Source organism: Solanum stenotomum, chromosome 3, assembly GCF_019186545.1.
Source record: "Solanum stenotomum isolate F172 chromosome 3, ASM1918654v1, whole genome shotgun sequence".
In the NCBI taxonomy this organism is placed as follows: Eukaryota; Viridiplantae; Streptophyta; class Magnoliopsida; order Solanales; family Solanaceae; genus Solanum; species Solanum stenotomum.
In genome coordinates, this window is record NC_064284.1 from 1,679,151 (window position 1) to 1,701,461 (window position 22,311).

The 22,311-nt window shown below is 30.4% G+C and overlaps 2 protein-coding genes across 4 annotated transcripts; both read right to left on the reverse strand.

The window, feature by feature from the left end:
- Positions 1 to 5,412: 5,412 nt before the first annotated feature.
- LOC125860674 (inorganic pyrophosphatase 1-like) lies at positions 5,413 to 20,989 on the reverse strand. Of its 3 annotated transcripts, none has more exons than XM_049540679.1 (4): positions 20,756 to 20,989; positions 6,317 to 6,438; positions 6,036 to 6,234; positions 5,413 to 5,909 (listed from the first exon to the last, which is right to left on the reverse strand). In XM_049540679.1, the coding sequence occupies exons 1-4, from the start codon at positions 20,891 to 20,893 to the stop codon at positions 5,544 to 5,546; spliced, it is 825 nt and encodes a 274-aa protein (XP_049396636.1). In that variant the 5' UTR covers positions 20,894 to 20,989; the 3' UTR covers positions 5,413 to 5,543. The 3 variants fall into 3 exon arrangements, with proteins under 3 accessions (XP_049396636.1, XP_049396635.1, XP_049396637.1); XM_049540678.1 differs by lacking the exon at positions 20,756 to 20,989 and adding an exon at positions 6,530 to 6,721; XM_049540680.1 differs by lacking the exons at positions 5,413 to 5,909; positions 6,036 to 6,234; positions 6,317 to 6,438 and adding exons at positions 19,797 to 20,172; positions 20,265 to 20,463; positions 20,543 to 20,664 and having other exon boundaries at positions 20,756 to 20,977.
- LOC125860675 (inorganic pyrophosphatase 1-like) lies at positions 13,106 to 14,362 on the reverse strand. Its single transcript, XM_049540681.1, has 4 exons — positions 14,205 to 14,362; positions 13,992 to 14,113; positions 13,711 to 13,909; positions 13,106 to 13,618 (listed from the first exon to the last, which is right to left on the reverse strand). Exons 1-4 carry the CDS (start codon positions 14,340 to 14,342, stop codon positions 13,262 to 13,264), a joined length of 816 nt encoding a protein of 271 aa, XP_049396638.1. The 5' UTR covers positions 14,343 to 14,362; the 3' UTR covers positions 13,106 to 13,261.
- Positions 20,990 to 22,311: the final 1,322 nt, after the last annotated feature.

Consider the following 22,311-nt stretch of genomic DNA (forward strand, 5'->3'; position numbering starts at 1 on the left):
AATGAGCAAAACTTTAAAAGACATATTACAAGGATCGAAAACAATATATCATAAGAAATAAATATGCTGAATTTGTATTTTTCAGAAGTAATTGTGATTGTCATAAAATGCTCGTTTATTATAAATTGATTTCAACTATAATGTATTTATAAACTTTCATTAAAATTTAATGTCCGTTAGATTCAATTAGGCAATAATATATTTGATAGAGTTCTACCAAAGTAGCCTCATTAAAGGTTAATCAATTTAATTATTTGTACGGTTTGTGAAAAGTGGATTTTAACATCATACACTGGATTTCTGTTTTGGTTCTTTGCTAGAAATAAAGTAGACCTCCAGTGAGATGGTACGTTTTCACATGGAATCATCAACCATAAATCAACGAGCAGTAGCGAAATCAGAATTTTCATAAGAAATATCAGACGAAGGGATTTTAATTATCACTCCTTGAATACATGTGGCTGCGCCACTGCTAGCGAGAGTTGTAATGGAATAGTAATTGTTTTTCATTCCTTAATAGAGGTCTCAAAACGACGATACAGAAGAAGAACAAAACGACGTGCAAGGCTCGAGGGCAGGAAAAAGGAGTCGAGTCGATCGAGCCAGGCTCGATCAGGAGAAGCAATTAGGATTTAGCATAAAAAGAAGCAAGGCTATGGATACCATGACTAAATCACTTTGTGTTAGTGAGATCCTCAAGCATCCGAAATACATCAGGATTGGAAATGACATAGCATCGCTAAGTTTATGAATTGTTTTTGCTATTAGAAAACGTTTTACTTTCCGATACGAAGATTACTATTATAAATTTGAATGTAATCAAACCTCAACATGACATCTAGGATTAAGAAAAAAAAAACAAGAAAACATGAATGTACATACATCTCATCACAACAATTATATTTCACATGCATTGTAGGGGCAATCATTGCAATTCACTCATCACAATCACATGGGTGGTGGTCCTAAACTTTTGAAAGTACAGATTTCTCCATTGTCAATATCTTATCTGCTAATGATTTTTTCACACATACCAGATGATACTCACTGCATCATCAAACATGATGATAAATGTACATTCTATTTCTATTTCATGGTACTATAAATTACTAATTCTTGTTTATGAACATGTACTACTTATTCACTAATTCTCAATTCTATCTAGACTAGAATAACATATTGCTAACACTCTTTGACTATTTCTTGCTACTTTAATAGACTACCTTTTCTCTTGGCGGAGCCATCACCGAATTAGAGGAATTACTGATATTGCTTCGTTGAAAATTTTCATTGTATATCTATAGATACATTATGTACAAGCAAAATTATAAAATATAGTATATTTGAATCAAACTTTGTTTTTAATTTTTTTCATTTAAAGACATAAAATTGCTATATTAATGGTAAAACATTCATGGAAGTAATTACTAATAGGATGATGTTGAGTTGTCATAGAGTTTTCTAAATGTACATAGTCATATTTAATATAGAATTTAAGTATATTAAAATGTAGCACGTACGCCACGATATTTACATTTTATATATAGATTCAAGTTGCATTTAATTTGAGTTCATAACACGTATGAATTTAATTGAGAGCTTATAGCTATGGCCTACATGTTTAATGCATATATAATTTAGTAAATGTCTTTATCCAATGGATCACTTAATTAACTAATTTTCTAAATTGCTTGAAGACACAATTTGTTTCTTACCTAAATTATTTAAGACAAGTAGGTTTAAATAAAGTAAAGAGTTGCATGAAGAAGAACAATTTTGAGTAAATAAGAGAGACAATTTAGGTATAGCTCGACAACTATACCTAAACTCATTTATATTGTCATATAAATAATGAAGATTCCTTATTGTCCTATGAAGGAATGCTTAGAATGAATATCAAAATATACTATACATAGAATGGAAGAGTATTTGTTTATTTATATAAAAATTCACCCTTTTAGGTACAACATTTCGTATTTCAAAACCTAGTAATCTGATTAAATTAAAATTGTGTTGTGTGAGATTCATATAAAGAATTTTTTCTTACTTCAATTTTTTTTATTTTCAAGGGATTTCATCCATTTTACTATGTTCTTTCATGGTTATACGTATACTCTCAAATTTATAGCTGGTTTGGTATCTCTTTTTTTGGTGGGGATGGGGGGTTGATAGTACCAATTCGTTTTACAAATGTCCTTATGTTTATGATACTGCTGTCCATAATGGTAGGCCAGTATTTTTGATAATTAAGAGATTCAAAATATAAAAATAAACATTCAAAAGTATATATCAACATGATTTAACATATACTATTTACACATTAAAAAAAATTTATATATATCATAGTATAATTTTTAAATTAATAAAGGGAATTCAGATTTATTCTCTAGCGCCCCCTAGCTTCGCCTCTGATTGTCTAAAGCCAAATTAGATGTTGTTTGATAGGACGAGACAATCTGATTGAAGTCACATTGTATATATGCTTTTAGTTAAACAAGTTAATGTATTTGAAGGATTCACTTAATTAATCGTAAAAACATTCATCAAATATCATTCATCTCTTGTATTTTTGAATCGTGACAAACTTAATATAAGAGTAATTATTCACTTTTAAGGTAAAAATATAATTGTGTAGGCCGGCAAACTTGGTTTGGCATGAATTGAAAAGAAAGCTAACAAATCTAATTTGTCTTTTCTCTTTGGCTAAGAAAGAATTGTATTATTGGGAGACTTGGAAAAAAAAAAAGTATGTACAACTCCGTTCTATTTGAAGTCATTGAAACCTCAATCATTTGCCTGGTTTTTTCTTTAAAGATAAAACAAACAAAAATGTATAAAAAGGATTGGTTTTTCTTATTTGTTTAACAAGGAGACAAACATTGATAGTTAACTAAGTACAACATACTTTTGATCTACACAAATGTTTGGTGGATCTAAAAGATTCTACACATTTTTTAATAAGAAGGGAAAGGGCTTGTAAGATAGCAAAGTGCCACCAATATGTAGCTAACCCCATATTTATTTATAGTAATAAGCACCATCTACCTTTATTCTCAAAATTTTGATGTGATCGAGTTATCAATGGAACAAAAAGTTAAGAGCTTCTACATAGGGGTAAAAAAAAAAGCCTAATATATGTAAAGGTCACTTCGTAGATAACACATATGTATAATATGAAGAATCACTAACGACAATTATCGCAATAGTGTCCCACTATATATACTTAAGCTACTCTTATTAGTTGTCATCATCAACAATCACAATTAATTACTATTGTTAGTCACCCAACATAATCTTCCATCGTCACCCATCACTGTCATCACCTCTAACTATCATATAGTTTTTTTAAAAAATATTTTATTAATATAGTATTAGATTAATTTAATATTTTATTTAAAGAATTATTTAGCATTTTTAATTTTTTGTTGAAAAATAATTTTTGTATATTCAAATGTTGCAAAACAAACTAGTTTAATTATTTAATATTCTGATTTTAATACAATATCTTAATATTCAAATTCAAATGTTTTATTCTTAATGAAAATAGGTCTTAAATCACTTTCAATTTGTAAGTTTGTAAGAACACATTGGTGTTGAACCAAAAGATATTAATACTCATTTTTTCTACTTTTAGAGATATTAATACACATGGGCTTATGATTTGGGCCTTTAGTTTCACCGCCCTAGCGAACTATTGGGTTGAGGGACCCAGCCCAGACAACTTTGGAGTAGAGTCACTTCCAATAGCTTCAGTAAAGCTCTAAAAATACGAATCTCTCTCTACCTAATTAGGGAAAATTGTATGATATATCAAATTATTAATTCAAATTAAATGTTATAGTTATAATTTATTTTATTTGTAATTCGCAGCAAACATCCCTTTTTTTGTCATCTGATTCGATATATAACTAGCCATTTTCGGTATACAATTAGCCATTTTATACATTTCGGTATAAAATGTATATAATGTATTTGTGTTTGTGTAAAACGAGAGAAAAGTGTATATACAAATATAAATACATATAATTTCGTCCTATACACTTATAATTATATAAATACAGATCTTATTATACAAATTACAATGTATAAATTAATTTATACAAAATTGAACAATTTGTATAAAATTGGATGTATCTAGCGAATTATACAAATCAAAAGCTCCATAGCAAACATAAATTTTGCTATAGAGCGCAATTATGCAAACTATAGCTATAACATATAACTATAATTTTTATGTTTGCTATATATGAAAGTTGCTCACCCAATTATTTGACAAAGTCCAGTCTTAAGATTGACAATTGGCATGTGGTTGTCTTTCAAGTGTCTAATAATAAAAAAATTTGAGATGTCTAAATAAAACACATTCTAAGGTATAGTGGTGGAATTGTTTCACCTTAATTAGAGGTTTCGGATTTGAACCTTGGGTATAGAGAAAATTTTGTTAGGAGCCTNCCCCCCCCAAATGGGCCCTGCAGTGTGCGATCCAAATTTAGTCAGACTCCAATGCAGATTTCAGACACCGGGTGAAAAACCAAAAAAAAATAAAACTTTAAAAGTTGTTATATATTAAACCTAATTAAAACAATAGTATCTACTTACCAAATTCAGTGGCAGAGTTATAAATTTAGCAAATGATGTGTAAAATTTCTTTTTTTAGTTGTACTAAAAATGTGAAAAATTAAATATACATTCATTATACTAATAATATTTAATCTTCATATATGGACCACATAACTTTCCGACAAAAAATATACATCGAAGGAATATACACCGAAACCCCCTTTGCTCAAGGTATCTCTGCCCATGCTTGTCATAGGCTTCACTGGCCAGGTAGGGAACCACCAATAGGTCTATACTAGGGAAATTGTTCAGGACTGGGTGAATATACTCTTTATAATTTCAATTAAAGAAAATAATGCAGTGAAATTTTTATGTATATATATTATTTTAAAATATTTTATGTGTGAAAACGAATAAACTAAAAATTAGATACAAAATTATTAATAGTAAGAAATATGTAAGGAGTTATAAATCCAAATTTGAATACATGAATCTTCGGCCACAGCCACATCCATCGTGTGCCCAAGTCGAGATGCACATCATCAAGCAAAAATAACACTAATAACTAATTTCCTCAATGTTTTATTTTGTTTGATCCATATATTAAAATCAATTATTTTTTAATTTATTTATTTTAGTAAATTCAGAAAGTATTATTATTATTTTTGTATGCTATCCTTATTGATAAGGTTAATTACATAAAATAAACCTTAATAAAAGATATAAAGTAATGGCCACACATATTGTATGACCATTTTCGATATAGTGAAATCTTATCATGGATGCAAAATTTGAGTGAAACAAAATTAGAATGCAAAATATTACACAAACAAAATTAAAAAGTTAGATGGATATGTAATACTTCAAATAATTCCATAAAATACAAGTAATTAAAATCAATTCTTAATTGGTTGGTCTCTTTTAATGCTGATCATCAAAATACAAACTATTGACACCAAAAAAAGTCATTCATCAAAGTTTAATTAGTAAGGCACAGGGAGTGGGAGAGCTTTAGGCATGTCTTCATGAACTGCATTAATCGGAATCGTCGTCTGGAACTTGCACTCATCCGATAAAAATTGGTTCTCTTCGATGGTAATTGCTTTAATTATGTTAAGCAAAACGTGTTCTTGCTCTTCTCCATCACACCACCCATGGATTCTTGCTCTTATTAGATGGCGATTTTCGTTAATTAATTTCCAAACTGGAAAATCTTTCCTTGGCATAACGAAATCTTGCTCTTTCATCTTCAAGCTTGGGCAAAAATCTCCTGCTCCATCACCTAGATAGATCATTCTTTTCTTCCCTTCCTTAGCCAATGAGGCTTGTATTCTTTCTATTACAAGACCCTGTTAATACAGAAAATCATACATTAGAATATGCTAATAATTGTGAAATTAATAGCAGATGTATCACAACAATTTACGGTATATGGCAATGCACTAAATTCACGGATTTTGTATGAAGTAATTTACCTTGCACATGTTGGGAGGGCAAGTATTGAAGCTGCAGCCATGATGAACATCATGGTAAGGAAGAATTCTAAGTTTTCCTTGCTCATCAACGTAGCCCGGATTTGTGTTGATCTCCGTGAAGCAATCATGTATTCCTAGATGTTTCAAAATTGTCTCGATGTAGAAGACATTCGCATCGCTTACTATCCTCAAATCACACCTGAAGTAGCAACAATATACATTTAAGATCTGATTTTACAGAACAATAAAAAAACAGAGGAACTTACAAAATATATACGTACCCTAAAGCATGAGCAGCTTTAATGGCGGGAACAACATGGGGAATTACAGGTACCCGTTTGAGTACTTGTTGAATGTCGTTAATAGTTTTGCCTTGATCATGAAGTTCCTTCATCATTCTATCCTGTAATTTGTTTAAAACAGAGCAGATAACAGTTAGAAGAATGTAAATTAATTAGAATGTGAATTAATTAAGTAATCAAACGAAATCTAACCATAAGAGAGTTCCAAGGCATTGTAGGAAGAAGTCGATTGAACAAATCAGTAGCTCCCAATTCATCAATCACCCAATTATCGCTGTCCAGATCAATGATCGTCTTGTCAAAATCGAAAACCACAACAATTCCAGCCATTTTTTTTGTTGTTGAATCGAACAAGTATTAAATCAGAGAGAAAAAAAATTGTTTGAGTTTGAGTGAGAAAAACACAGAGAAGAAGGGCTTATATAACAGTGGGATTTGTGTTAGTCGGCCGTACGTATTGGGTTTTGCGTTTATGGTAAGTTTCCTATTAGCAGTTTGGTAGAATATTAACCCTTGGATTAAGTAGACAGTTGATCCTAAACGCTTAATCGTACACCTAATTTTGATTAGCGTGGGAATATTCTCGCGTAAATAGTAATTTTTCGTATTCCGCTTTGGAGACGGATTACGCGTGAGATTTGTTTGCAAAAAAGCAATAACTATCCTAATTTCTTTTCTTTTTAGGGTATTATTATTTTTTATTTTAATAATAGAAGTTTGAATTTGTTTGACTTAAGTTATTTCTAAATAGACAAATAATATATATATTTTTACCATAGCCTTTTCAAATATCTTCTAACTATTTCGAAATATTAACTAGTGTGACTCTATCACTTTTTATGGAAAATTGCCATAAAAATCTCTTCAACTATATAAAAAGATTTAAATATATTTTCATTCATCTCGTTTAAAATATGCCTCTGATCACCTTTTTATCATACTTTCATCCTTAAAATTGACAAATCTTTTTTTAATTACTACTCCTCCGTCCCATTTTATGTGGCACTTTTTAAATTCCGAGATTCAAACAAATTTATTTTTGACCGTAAGTTTTTCATAGATCTTTTAAACATTTTGAATTATCAATTATTGTGACTTATAGTACTTTTTTGTGGTTTACAAATATATAAATTTCATTTAAAAAATTGTGACTCTCGAAAACGAAAAGCTCCACATAAATTGAGACAAATGGATTATTATTTATTACGTGACGTATTTTTTTGTGTGGATAAAATAAAGAAAAAAAAGGAAAACTTACATAAATGTTCTATATTAAAAAAATATTTATCATTTATAGCAATAACATTTTTTTTCACTTAATCACTTTTAATACATTTATAATATAGTTTTAATACATATTACAGTGAGCAATTTATAAAACTCATATAATGCACGTTTTATTGATGAGTAATACATTTATCACACATTTTAATTGTCGGTTGGTTACGGTATAAGATACATCTTATTCATGTATAAAAAGTTGCATTAGCTTTACTATGTTTGGTAGAAGTTTTGTATTAGGTATAAAAGTCAACATAACTTATACCATGTTTGGTTGATAAGAATTTAAATGTTGTATAAAAGTTATTCATGTATTAATTAATACTGTGTTTGGTTGTATTTTTTGTAGTCCTACATAATTAATACCAACATAACTTATGAGGGATCTATGTANCCACTTCTTTGAATTCAAGTGAAATAAATTGGAGGGAAACAACATACACTTTTACAATTTTCAAGAAGTATAAAAAAGGGTATAATAGGAAAAAATTTATTGTCTTTTCTTGATTTGTCAAAATGGACAACTAAATAGGGACAACCAAAAAAGGAAATATGGACAAGTAAATAGGGACGGAGGGAGTACCATGTTTGGTTGATAAGAATTTAAATGTTGTATAAAAGTTATTCATGTATTAATTAATACTGTGTTTGGTTGTATTTTTTGTAGTCCTACATAATTAATACCAACATAACTTATGAGGGATCTATGTATAAAGTTATGCAGGGTAGAAGATGAAATAAGTTATGTGGGTATTAGTTATACATGTATTAAAATGATAAATTACATATTTACCCTATTAGTAATTTTTTTAAAATGGAATCTTTACTGTTTTCCTATATACGTTTGTTGTTTTTATTTCTTTTTATATATAGACCATTTTCATTTCTTTTAATTTATTTTATTTTTTTTAATTGAAAACTTTACTGTTTTCCTATCTACGTTTGTTATTTTTATTTCTTTTTATATATAGACCATTTTCATTTCTTTTTATATATTTACAGTTTTTATTTATTTATGTAAATATAAATATTTTTTTAATATTAGAAATTTGATTGTATATTTTTGACGGTACATATGCTAATCAAATATTAGCATTATATATTATTCAATATATTCCACATTTTATTAGTATGTATTATTATTTTGTATATAATAAATATTAATAATTTACAACAAGTTTAATATTCAATTGTCATGCCCCGAATCTACACCCTGGGAGGGACTGACACTCGAGAACCATTGTTGGCCCCAAGCGAACCCTTGACTTAGCTTACTTACTCAGCGGAAGACTTAAACACAAGAAACAGTCTCAAAAGGATAATTCATGTAATGTCTTAAAGAAATATTAAACTTAGCCAAAATGACAACTCAAGTCTTAAACGTATACAACTGAAAACGAAAAGACTAAAGAACTATAACTACTCGTCTATGAAGCCTTTAAAACAAAGAGGGATGTCGGGACAAGACCCCCGATCATCCTAACAACTGAAATACTAAAAGCAAAGTAAAAGGAGTCCTCCAGAATGCAATTAGGTTCACCAACTGACTGTGAGTGCTCAACGGGGCCCTGGATGTTGATCCTGATTCCCTGTGTCTGTATCATAAAACGATGCAGGCCAAATGACATCAGTACATTGAATGTACGAGTATGCGAGGGGAAAACTAAGCATAACATAAACTTGAAAGGAATCTGAAAGAAACACTTACCTTGGCTTTACTTAACTCATGAATAACTCAACTCAAATACAAAGTAAAACAACAATAATCGTGCAGTTTATACAAAGCATTTAAAACAGTAGGTAAAAACTCAATTTGTTAAAGAAATGCGATAACAACTCAGTTTACATACAAAGTAATATAATACTGTGAGAGTTTCTCTAACCGACAACCATCACTATGAGCCTAAGTGATGATACAACGTCTTGCCCATGCTGCCAGAACTGTCATATACTTTGCCGTCAAATAGAACGCCTTAACCAAGTGGATTCATCAGTCTATGCTAAAAAGTACTTAATGAATCATCTAAAAAGTATGATCATTTTCTACCCATGATGGCTACATGGTTTATGGAGACTTGAGTTATTATGAACTCGCATCTCCATATCGGTGCTCAATACTACTCCTAAAATATACTTAGCTCTTATATTTTTAAAACAAAAACTTTTTCTTTGATTTGAGATAATTACTCAAAACTTAGCTTAAAAGCTCTCTTGAAAATCAGTGTTTTCTTTCTTGCTCAAATGTGAAAACATTTTTAACTCTTAGGAATACTTAGTTTCCGTATAATCTTTGAAGAAATGAACTTTTACTCTTACTCTTTAGTCAACTCAAAGCTTAAGTCTTAAAACGACGTTAAAAAGTTTGTAAAAGACTTTTGGAAAACTTTATGAACTTCTCTTGACTTAACTCTTCACCTCTTGACTTGACTCTTAACTTTCCTTGAAATGAATTATGGATTCAAGGTTCATGATCTCATGTTTATGGATGATTTCATGATGTGTAGACGTTTCTTAGAGTATTGGAATCAACTAGAAAACATAGGTACGTTTCTAAGGAACTAGTACGGAAAGATGGGGGAAGAATGAGAAGAACTGGTGTCTCTTGCGCTCTGAGCAACGTGGGGCGTCAGAGGGAAAACTTCAGAAGCAAGGGTGGGGCGCTCTGGCTGGCACGGCGCCCCAAGACCAAAACTTCAGAGGTCTCTTCTTGGGGCTCTGAGAGGGGCGGCGCCCCAGGCCCCTGCCCAGGTGCACTCCGACTTTTCTTGCTCGTTTTTCAACTCTAATCCCCCTAAATAAACTTGGTTCTTTCCCCTAACACTTAGGAACAACTAAATCATCAATATATGCAAGATCCAACTCGAAATCGCACCTAATTACACGAATCAATCTCAAGAAACTTCAACAACAAGAACCTACAAGATTTCAAACGAATTAACATCAAGAACTCATAGGTTTTGCTTTCAAAACTATACAACTTCGCTGAATTGAATCATGATTGGCGCGTGGGTGAACTAACCCAATGCTATGTGATCTCACATACCTCGTAAGGATCACCCCTTGACAAAATCCGCAAGCGATTCTTGAAGAACTTGACGATTCTTGCTCCTTCTTCTCTTTTCTCCTCTTCTTTTCTCTTCTCTCAAAACCCTAACTTAGTTTTCAAAAGTGTAAACTGACCAATTTCAGTTTAGACCCCAATTTAACTCCTAAAAATGAAATTAAGTAATTTGGTAAGGAAAAGACCAAACTACCCTTCCAAAATCCGGATTACACTTTTTTTATTTGAACAACCCAACTTCAAATGAGAATATCTCACTCATACAAACTCGAAATCGCGCAAACTTTGCGGCGTTGAAAAGATAATTCCAAGATCTTTCCTACGGTCTGTAGAAGCACACCTAACTCATCCTGAGCTAGGAGTTATGATTGTTTGAAGTTGACGAAAAATTCAAACTTAACTTGAAAATTTCCAGATTTTTCATTCTTTCCTTAAATTGACTATTTCCAATTCTATCTCTTTCTAGTTCTTTCAATTAGCGAGATGTCACATCAATAGTTAATAATTCATGTGTTGTAATCTCTACATAACTAAATCCATATAGCTAATACTCGCATAATTAAACCCAACATAACTAAACCCTGCATAACTAATACTTGCATAACTAAACCCTGCATAACTAATACCTGCATAACTCTAACCAGTAACCAAACGGCCCCTTATAATACAATGTGTTAATTTCTTGCCAAACAAGCATAATATATTATAAAAAATAATTATAATACATATATATTGCATATATAATTCACTTTTAATACATATTGGAGATTTAAAATAGTATTGCTATGTATTGCTTTAAATGGTAACAAATAAAAAGTATCGCTAAAATTAGTAAATTATTTATTAAAACTTATCCATCCAAGTAATTTTTCCAAGAAAAAACTACAAAATTTGGACCTATTTTTACCTAAACTAGACCAACCCAATATAATTATTCTGGTCGGATCCACGGTCCAAACTATTTACTTGACTGTGTATATATATATATATATATATATATACACACACACACTCTAATGGTATCAATTAGTAGTATTTTCACTGAAATACTGTATGTTCCTTTTTAATGTCATCAAAGTATATATGATATCAAAGAGTAACTGAGTAATATATTTACTGAAGCACTGTTTCTAAATACACATTAATATTTAAAAAATAGGAGATATGAAAGTAAGTGATAGTTTCTTTTACATACAAAGTAATCTTTTCCCTTAAATAAAATCTCCAACCAACCTAATCAATATCCACAACCCCGTGACCTGATTCAATTATATCTAATAATAAACCTGGTATTTCTCTCCAAACAAAAATAAAAAAATTCTATGCTTCCTATTTTTTATCTCTTAAACCTGGTAAAAGTAAATAAAAAATTCTATATTGCTAACTGCTAAGCAAGACAAAGCAAGTTTTTCAGTAATTGAGAAAGGTAACATATTTATAGAGTTCAAGTGGAGAAGTGAAAAAATAACAAAGTAAAAAATAGATATGGTGGATACATTAGTAGTGTGTAAATTGTAAATATTTCGCACCAAGTGTTCAATAGGTACATTCTGAACATCTAATACTAGAAATAATCTCATTCGAGATGTCTAAATAAATACATGTACTTACAACTTCAAAAAATTGTTTATGTTCTAGTATTACAAAAGCCGATGCCCTTAGATAATTCTATGTTTCACGCTACAATATTTAGAGCCAGCATCAAAACACACTTTCAGTAGTACTTCAAATAAATCCATAAAATACAAGTAATTAAAGCCAATTCTTCATGTTGATCATCAAATGCAAAACGTTTGGTTAGGAACAAGTTATTTCATAATTATTAATCCTGGATAAGTTATTCCGTCATGTATATGAGATTACTTATCTCATTATTAAGGTATAAATGGTGGGATAAATAATCTCAAGATTACCTAATACCTCCAATCAAATGCAGGATAAAATATTTCTGGGATTATTTCACTTTATACCCCTAACACGAAACGATTCCACAAGAAAAGGTCATTTCAACTTACTCAATTAGAAGGCATTGGGAGAATATGTTTATAACTCTAAATTCATCAATTTTGTATGAAGTGCGAGTAATTTATTTTCACTTTGTAGATTTGAGTTAGGTACCGGAGATAAAAGATGCCTGGGAATATTAGTTTATGGTAAGTTCCTTTAGCAGTTTGGTGGGTCCTAAATGCATAATCTTACAGCTAAAGATGAAGGTTTTCCATTACATATAACTTGATTTTGAATTGTTAATTATTGTGACTCCTAATACTGTTAATATAATTTTTCAATATGTAAATTTTATTTCAATAACCAATATATTCATTATATTTATCATAATCACATGATGCGACATTGTTAATATGAAGAGATGTATGAAAAATTGTAGTATTTGATTTAAATAGGAATCTATCATTAATTTCGTTGAACAACTAAGTTGGTGTACTTAAGCATTCTTTGTAATCTAATGATCGAAAGTAATTAATTAAAGCCAACTCTAATCAGTTTGTTGTCATAATTGATCTGATATCTTTTTAAATGTTGATCATCAATACACAAATTACACTTTCATGAAAGCTTAATTACTATGGTAGAGGGAGAGCTTTTGGCAAGGCTTCATGAACTGTATTAATCGGAATCGTCTGGAACTTGCAGCAATCAGTTGAAAAAAATTGGTTCTCTTCGATGGTAATTGCTTCAATTATTTGGAGGAGAATGTGTTGTTGCTCTTCTCCATCACTCCACCCATGAATTTCTGCTCTTATGAGATCGCAGTTATCGTTTATTAATTTCCAGACAGGGAAATCTTTCCTTGGCATAACGAAATCTTGCTCTTTCAGCTTCAAGCTTGGGCAAAAATCTCCTGCTCCGTCACCGAGATAGATTATTCTTTTATTCCCTTTCTTAGCCAATGAAGCTTGCATTCTTTCTATTACCAAGCCCTGTTAATACAAATAATCATATATTCATTAGAATATGTTAATAATTGAATATAAATCTAAATTCATGGGTAATTTTTTTACACGTTATTTACCTTGCACATGTTGGGAGGGCAAGTATTGAAGCTGCAGCCATGATGAACATCATGGTAAGGAAGAATTCTAAGTTTTCCTTGCTCATCAACGTAGCCCGGATTTGTGTTGATCTCCGTGAAGCAATCATGTATTCCTAGATGTTTCAAAATTGTCTCGATGTAGAAGACATTCGCATCACTTACTATCCTCAAATCACACCTGAAGTAGCAACAATATACATTTAAGATCTGATTTTACAGAACAATAAAAAAACAGAGAAACTTACAAAATATATACGTACCCTAAAGCATGAGCAGCTTTAATGGCAGGAACAACGCGGGGAATTACAGGTACGCGTTTGAGTACTTGTTGAATGTCGTTAATAGTTTTGCCTTGATCATGAAGTTCCTTCATCATTCTATCCTGTAATTTGTTTAAAACAGAGCAGATAACAGTTAGAAGAATGTAAATTAATTAGAACGTGAATTAATTAAGTAATCAAACGAAATCTAACCATAAGAGAGTTCCAAGGCATTGTAGGAAGAAGTCGATTGAACAAATCAGTAGCTCCCAATTCATCAATCACCCAATTATCGCTGTCCAGATCAATGATCGTCTTGTCAAAATCGAAAACCACAACTATTCCAGCCATTTTTTTGTTGTTGAATCGAACAAGTAAAGTATTAAATCAGAGAGAAAAAAAATTGTTTGAGTTTGAGTGAGAATAACACAGAGAAGAAGGGCTTATATAACAGTGGGATTTGAGTTAGTCGGCTGTACGTATTGGGTTTTGCGTTTATGGTAAGTTTCCTATTAGCAGTTTGGTAGAATATTAACCCTTGGATTAAGTAGACAGTCGATCCTAAACGCTTAATCGTACACCTAATTTTAATTAGCGTGGGAATATTCTCGCGTAAACAGTAATTTTTCGTATTCCGCTTTGGAGACGGATTACGCGTGAGAATTGTTTTCAAAAAAGCAATAACTATCCTAATTTCTTTTCTTTTTATGGTATTATTTTAATAATAGAAGTTCACTTAGTTATTTCTAAATAGACAAATAATATATTTTTTTTTACCATAATTTTTTAAAAATATCTTTTAACTATTTTAAAATATTAACTAGTGCGACTCTAGTACTTTTTATGGAAAGTGACAAAAATTCTCTTTGAACTATACAAAAAGATTACAATATATTCTCGTCCATTTATTTGGTTAAAATATGCCTCATATAACATTTTTATCCTAATTTCATCCTTAAAACTAACAAATCTTTTTTTAATTATTACTCCATTTCATTTTATGTGGAACTTTTCGGATTTCGAAATTCAAACAAATCTATTTTTTATCGTAAATTTTTCATAGATCTTTTAAACATTTTGAATTATCAATTATTCTGACTTATAATACTTTTTATGTAGTTTACAAATATATAAATTTCATTGAAAAAAATTATGACTCTCGAAAAATGAAAAGTGTCACAGAAATTGGGACAGATGAAGTATTATTTATTATGTGGCGTCTTTTTTTTTGATAAAATAAAGAGAAAACTACACAAATTGGACCTATAAGGTAAAATATTTACCTAAACTCGACCAACCCAATATAATTATCCTGGTTGGATCCACAACCCTAACTATTTACTTGACTGCTCCCTTGTTGTATTCACTGAACCATTGCTTCTTGATCCTTGATATCATCAGAATATATATATATATATATATACACACACACACACACACTTTGATAATATCTATATACTCTGATGGTATCAATTAGCAGTTTAGTATTTTCATTGAAATATTGTATGTTCCTCCTTGATGCCATCGAAGTATATATGGTATCAAAGTGTAACTGGGTAATGTTTTCATTGAAGCACTGCTTCTAAATATGCATTAATATTTTTAAAAAATAGGAGATATGAAAGTAAGAGATAATCACTACAAAAAAAACTCAAATTGCCAACAGATTATACTAACAACTTAAGTTGGTTAGTATTCTACTAACAACTTAAGTTGGTTAGTATTCTACTAACAAATTACCAACATATTTCTAACTGAATTATATTTTAAAACTTAACAACGAAATTCTAACATATTATCAACCAAAATCTTACTAACTAAGTATTTTAGTTGGTAAATACGGCGGGAAAAATGGCGTCAAATTTAGCAACATTCTATCAATGAATTACCAACTGAAATATTACTAACGTGCACCTTTTGTTGGTAATATTACCAACGAAGTATATATCGGTTGATAAATATGACAAAAAAATTGTTTATATAATTGATTAACATATTACCAATGAATTACTAACCAAACATTTACCAACGACAAGATTGTGTTGCTAAATTTACCAACCAAATATAAATGTGTTGGTAAATTAGTAACGAAATGTAATTTGTTGGTAAACTTGCCAATCAATATCCAATTAATTGAAAATTTTGCCGACAAATAAAGATTGTAGTTAGTACTTTTTATGGAAAGTGACAAAAATTCTCTTAGAACTATACAAAAAGATTACAATATATTCTCGTCCATTTATTTGGTTAAAATATGACTCAGATAACCTTTTTATCCTACTTTCATCCTTCAAAATAAAAAATCTTTTTTTAATTATTACTCCGTTTCATTTTATGTGGCATTTTTCGGATTTCGAGATTCAAACAAATCTATTTTTTATCATAAATTTTTCATAGATCTTTTAAACATTTTGAATTATCAATTGTTTTGACTTATAGTACTTTTTATGTAGTTTACAAATATATAAATTTCATTTAAAAAAATTGTGACTCTCGAAAAATGAAAAGTGTCACAGAAATTGAAACAGATGAAGTATTATTTATTATGTGGCGTCTTTTTTTTTTGGATAAAATAAAGAGAAAACTACACAAATTGGACCTATAAGGTAAAATATTTACCTAAACTCGACCAACCCAATATAATTATCCTGGTTGGACCCACAACCCTAACTATTTACTTGACTGCTCTCTTATTCTATTCACTGAACCATTGCTTCTTGATCTTTGATATCATCAGAATATATATATATATATACACACACTCTGATAATATCTATATACTCTGATGGTATCAATTAGCAGTTCAATATTTTCACTGAAATATTGTATGTTCCTCCTTGATGCCATCGAAGTATATATGGTATCAAAGAGTAACTGGGTAATGTTTTCATTGAAGCACTGCTTCTAAATACGCATTAATATTTTTAAAAAATAGAAAATATAAAAGTAAGAGATAATCGCTGGTAAATAGTTTCTTCTTTTAGATACAAGTATTCTTCCCTAAAATAAAATCTCCAACCAACATAATCTAATAATAAACGTGGTACTTTCTCTCCCTTAAACAAAAATAAAAAAAATTCTATGCTTCCTATTTTTTATCACTTAAACTTGGTAAAAGTAAATAAAAAATTCTTTATTGCTAAGCAAGACAAAGCAAATTTTTCTGTGATTGAGAAAGATAACCTATTAAAAAAGTTCAAGTGGAGAAGTGAAAAAATATTCTAGTATCTCAAAAAGAAGTGTTCATATTATTTTCTATATTCATCATATTAAATGGGTGTTAATATTAATTATCTTATAAATCAGTTTGAATGTTGGTCATAATATGGCTGTTGCCAACGTATTTTTCTCTTAATTGACCTTCAAATGATTTGCCTTTATTCTTCTTTATTGGCATTAATTCCTTTTTCTTACCGTTGGAGGCTTTAGCCTTATGTATGTTTCCATATAAATCTGGTCTTCCTCTCTCACAAAGAGAGAGAGAACACAATACATATTAGAGAGTAAATCATTTCTACTATATTCTATTGGTGTGTTGGGTTTTTTTCTTTAAATCTTTGTTAGTTTATGGCTCCTAGTTTTATACTAGAAGAGCTTGTTGAATCCTGGGGATACACTTATATCGGGTGAAATATCCTTAAGTGTGGTGTCTTTGGACACGTCTCAAGCTATGAGAATTTCCTATAAGAGAGAGTTATTGGTGAAGTACAAACTTTGGTGAATTCAGTACAAGTGTTCATGATGAAGGTATTTTCCGTAAGATATGGTCGATACATTGTCTTTTAATTTGGTCATATTAGTAGTGTGTAAATATCTCGCACTAAGTGTTCAATAAGTACATTCTGAATATATCTTTTTGAGCGTCTAATACTAGAAATTTAGAGTTGTCAAATGGGTGGGTTGGGTTGAAATTGAAGATATTAAAATGGGTTGAAATAAAAATTGAGTTGGATTCTGACTCGACCAAATTTATTTTGGGCTCAAATGGGCTTAAAAGCGGGTTGAGTCTTGACCCGCCAAATTTGATCCGCTTAATCTCAAAAAATTTAATATATTGTTATTCAAGTTTTATAACCACAATTTGAATTTCAACTCAAGAAATTTTTTTTAAAAAAGTTACAAATGGATAGATAAATTCTAAAAGATATAAAATAGATAGTAATTCATACCTTCAATATAGTAAAATACATTACACCAATGAAAACAATGAGTCTTAAAACGGGTTGAAATTGGAGATTAAATTGAGGATTCTCTTGAAATGGGTTAAGACTTGATGGGTTGAGATTGAACTCAATTCAAATTATCTTGAGCCCAACCCTTAAAATTATGGACGGATTGAGCAGATTACCTATAATTGAGTTCATTTTTTATGCCCCTAATAGAAATAATCTCATTCAAGATGTCTAAATAAAAACAACTTCAAAAAATTGTTTATGTATTAGATCTAAAACAAACACCCTATTTATCAAACTGTTGTGGATTCTTGGAGGTTTCTATTGAGGAGGTTGGGGAATCCAGTACTACACCATAACTTCCGGCAAGGTAATAAATTAGCAGACTTTTTGGCAAAGGAAGGATGCAGGCTAGATACTATTACTGAAACTGCTATATATCCTGGTAACTTTATCTATTTTGCAAGCGGACAAAGACGGAGTTGCGACTACTAGACAACTATCGGTGTCTATCTCTACTAAACTAGCTTAGCTATGTTTGGGAATCTAAATGTCCTTAGTAATGATGTAACTCATACTGATGCTGTTACTACTATAGAAAATAGAGACGCTAATGTACCTACTACTAATGTTGTAATGTTCTAATATACATAAAAAAATGTCCCCGTTTCTACCAAAAAAAAAGCCGATGCCCTTAGATAATTCTATGCTTCACGCCACAATATTTAGAGCCAGAATCAAAACACACTTTCAGTAGTACTTCAAATAAATCCATAAAATACAAGTAATTAAAGCCAATTCTTCATGTTGATCATCAAATACAAATCGTTTGGTTGGGACTTGGGAACAAGTTATTTCGAAATTATTCTTTCCAGGATAACGTATTCCGTCATGGGATTACTTAAACCATCACTAAGGTATAAATGGTGGGATGAATAATATCAAGACTACCTAGCTAATATCTCTAATCAAACGCAGGATAAAATGAAATTATTATTCCTTATACCTCACATCAAACGACTCCACGAAAAAAAAATCATCTCATCTTACTCAATAAGAAGGCACAGGGAGAGTTTTAGGCATGACTTCATGAAAATATCCCTTGTTCCAATCTTTTTTCGAGAAGAAGGACATTAAACCGTTGAAAAACTTTGTAGATTTGAGTTAGGTAACGGAGTTAAAAGATGCCTGGGAATATTAGTTTATGGTAAGTTCCTTTTACAGTTTGGTGGATCCTAAATGCATAATCTTACAGCTAAAGATGAAGGTTTTCCATTACATATAACTTGATTTTGAATTGTTAAATATTGTGACTAATAATACTGGTAATATAACTTTTCAATATGTAAATTTATTTCAATAACCAATATATTCATTATATTTATCATTAATCACATGATGCGACATTCTTAATATGAAGAAATGTATGAAAAATTGTAGTATTAGATTTAAATAGGAATCTATAATTGATTTCATTGAACAATTTAGTTGGTGTACTTTAGCCTCTTTGTAATCCAATGATATTTAAAAGTGAGAGAGAAAAAGTAATTAATTAAAGCCAACTCTAATCAGTTTGTTGTCATAATTGATCTGATATCTTTTTAAATGTTGATCATCTATACACAAATTACACTTGCATGAAAGCTTAATTACTATGGTAGAGGGAGAGCTTTTGGCAAGGCTTCATGAACTGTATTAATCGGAATCGTCTGGAACTTGCAGCAATCAGTTGATAAAAATTGGTTCTCTTCGATGGTAATTGCTTCAATTATTTGGAGGAGAATGTGTTGTTGCTCTTCTCCATCACTCCACCCATGAATTTCTGCTCTTATGAGATCGCAGTTATCGTTTATTAATTTCCAGACTGGGAAATCTTTCCTTGGCATAACGAAATCTTGCTCTTTCAGCTTCAAGCTTGGGCAAAAATCTCCTGCTCCGTCACCCAGATAGATCATTCTTTTATTCCCTTTCTTAGCCAATGAAGCTTGCATTCTTTCTATTACCAAGCCCTGTTAATACAAATAATCATATATTCATTGGAATATGTTAATAATTGAATATAAATCTAAATTCATGGGTAATTTTTTTTCACGTTATTTACCTTGCACATGTTGGGAGGGCAAGTATTGAAGCTGCAGCCATGATGAACATCATGGTAAGGAAGAATTCTAAGTTTTCCTTGCTCATCAACGTAGCCCGGATTTGTGTTGATCTCCGTGAAGCAATCATGTATTCCTAGATGTTTCAAAATTGTCTCGATGTAGAAGACATTCGCATCGCTTACTATCCTCAAATCACACCTGAAGAAACAACAATATACATTTAAGATCTGATTTTACAGAACAAAAAAAAACAGAGGAAGTGACAAAATATGCGTACCCTAAAGCATGAGCAGCTTTAATGGCGGGAACAACGCGGGGAATTACAGGTACGCGTTTGAGTACTTGTTGAATGTCGTTAATAGTTTTGCCTTGATCATGAAGTTCCTTCATCATTCTATCCTGTAATTTGTTTAAAACAGAGCAGATAACAGTTAGAAGAATGTAAATTAATTAGAATGTGAATTAATTAAGTAATCAAACGAAATCTAACCATAAGAGAGTTCCAAGGCATTGTAGGAAGAAGTCGATTGAACAAATCAGTAGCTCCCAATTCATCAATCACCCAATTATCGCTGTCCAGATCAATGATCGTCTTGTCAAAATCGAAAACCACAACAATTCCAGCCATTACTTTCAGAGTATGTATGTAACAAACGAAACAGAGAGCTTCCAATTTCTTACTAATTGTTTTGAGTTTGAAGTAATGAGGGGTCTTTATATAGTTGGAAAGAATGTTTGTAGATTTGAGTTAGGAAAAGTAAAAGTAAATACTAAAAGATACCGTCCGTATGTATTGGGTTTTGAGTTTATGGTAAGTTAGTTTTTGTAAAATATTAACCGTTGGATTAACTTAAACTAAAAGGATAATCTTATGGCTAAATACAAGTGTTTTCCTTTAGCTTTATACACTAATTTTGATTTATGGAAAATTTGGAGCGGGAATATTCTCACATATTCCGCTTTTGGGTTCCGATTATGATTCTAGGCGGCTTATCTATAAGGTTAAATCTGTAATTGCATGTTGTTTTGTTTATTTTAGGTAACACGAATTATGCTTGAGATTTGTTTGCAAAAAGTTACTATTTTGAAGTTGATTTTTCAATCCTTTTTTGTGTTAGATTTTTATCATAAGATTATTTACTCTACGCTATAGTGTAATTTGACGCGTAAATAATTACGATGTTGAGATCAAGTTATAGGAGATTGAACACATACTATAAATTGAATTTTAAAAATCTAATTAACACACTATCTGCATTTATGTACTATTTGAAATACCTATCATAGAGAAAATATTTTTAACATGGTACTAACCTTCAAGCATGAGCGGAGCTACATGAGCTCATGGATTTATCTAAACCCCTTTTATCGTAAAATTACATTTTATATATAGAATTGATTATTGATTTATGTGTATATGTTTAACAATGAAGCCCCTCACATTTTAGCTTGTTGTTGTTACTTTCCATGATTTATCACATTTTAACTTGTACATTAGCATGCTTATTTATTTTTTTGAACCCCCTCATTGAAAATATTGTCTTCATCACTGTCTTCAAATATATAAGGACACGTGACTTTCATCTAAGACATTTTTGGGGTAGGGTGTTTCAAAAAAGCTCTAGGGCGCAACTTGAAGGTGTAGCTCTCTAGGGCGTAAGACCTAGAATTTTGGGCATTTTCAGGTTGTAATGATATATATATATGTGTGTGTGTGTGTGTGTGAAGCAACTCTCGTGGAAAATGACGATTTGATAAATATTTTTTTGGATAATTGTAATTTGTACCTATTTGCCTAACATTGATAGGTAAGGGTATTCATGGTTTGGATAAATCGATCCAAATCGAATCAAATCGATTAAATAAACTGATTTAATTTGGGTTTGGTTTGGTTTGGTTTTAGATTTTTAAAAATCGATAGTATTTGGGTTGGTTATGATTTTTTTTATTAAAAAAATAGACTGAACCAAATCGAACCGACAAATTATATACATATATTTTATTATTATACATACATAACATATTTTTTTTATTAACAATTTTAAA

Coding starts and splice junctions, on each gene's coding strand:
- LOC125860675 (XM_049540681.1), bottom strand. CDS start 14,342: ATGGCTGGAATAGTTGTGGTTTTCGATTTTGACAAGACGATCATTGAT. Junction 14,114..14,204: donor TGCCTTGGAACTCTCTTATG/GTTAGATTTCGT, acceptor AACAAATTACAG/GATAGAATGATGAAGGAACT. Junction 13,619..13,710: donor GCCCTCCCAACATGTGCAAG/GTAAATAACGTG, acceptor TTGTATTAACAG/GGCTTGGTAATAGAAAGAAT.
- LOC125860674 (XM_049540679.1), bottom strand. CDS start 20,893: ATGGCTGGAATTGTTGTGGTTTTCGATTTTGACAAGACGATCATTGAT. Junction 6,439..20,755: donor TGCCTTGGAACTCTCTTATG/GTTAGATTTCGT, acceptor AACAAATTACAG/GATAGAATGATGAAGGAACT. Junction 5,910..6,035: donor GCCCTCCCAACATGTGCAAG/GTAAATTACTTC, acceptor CTGTATTAACAG/GGTCTTGTAATAGAAAGAAT.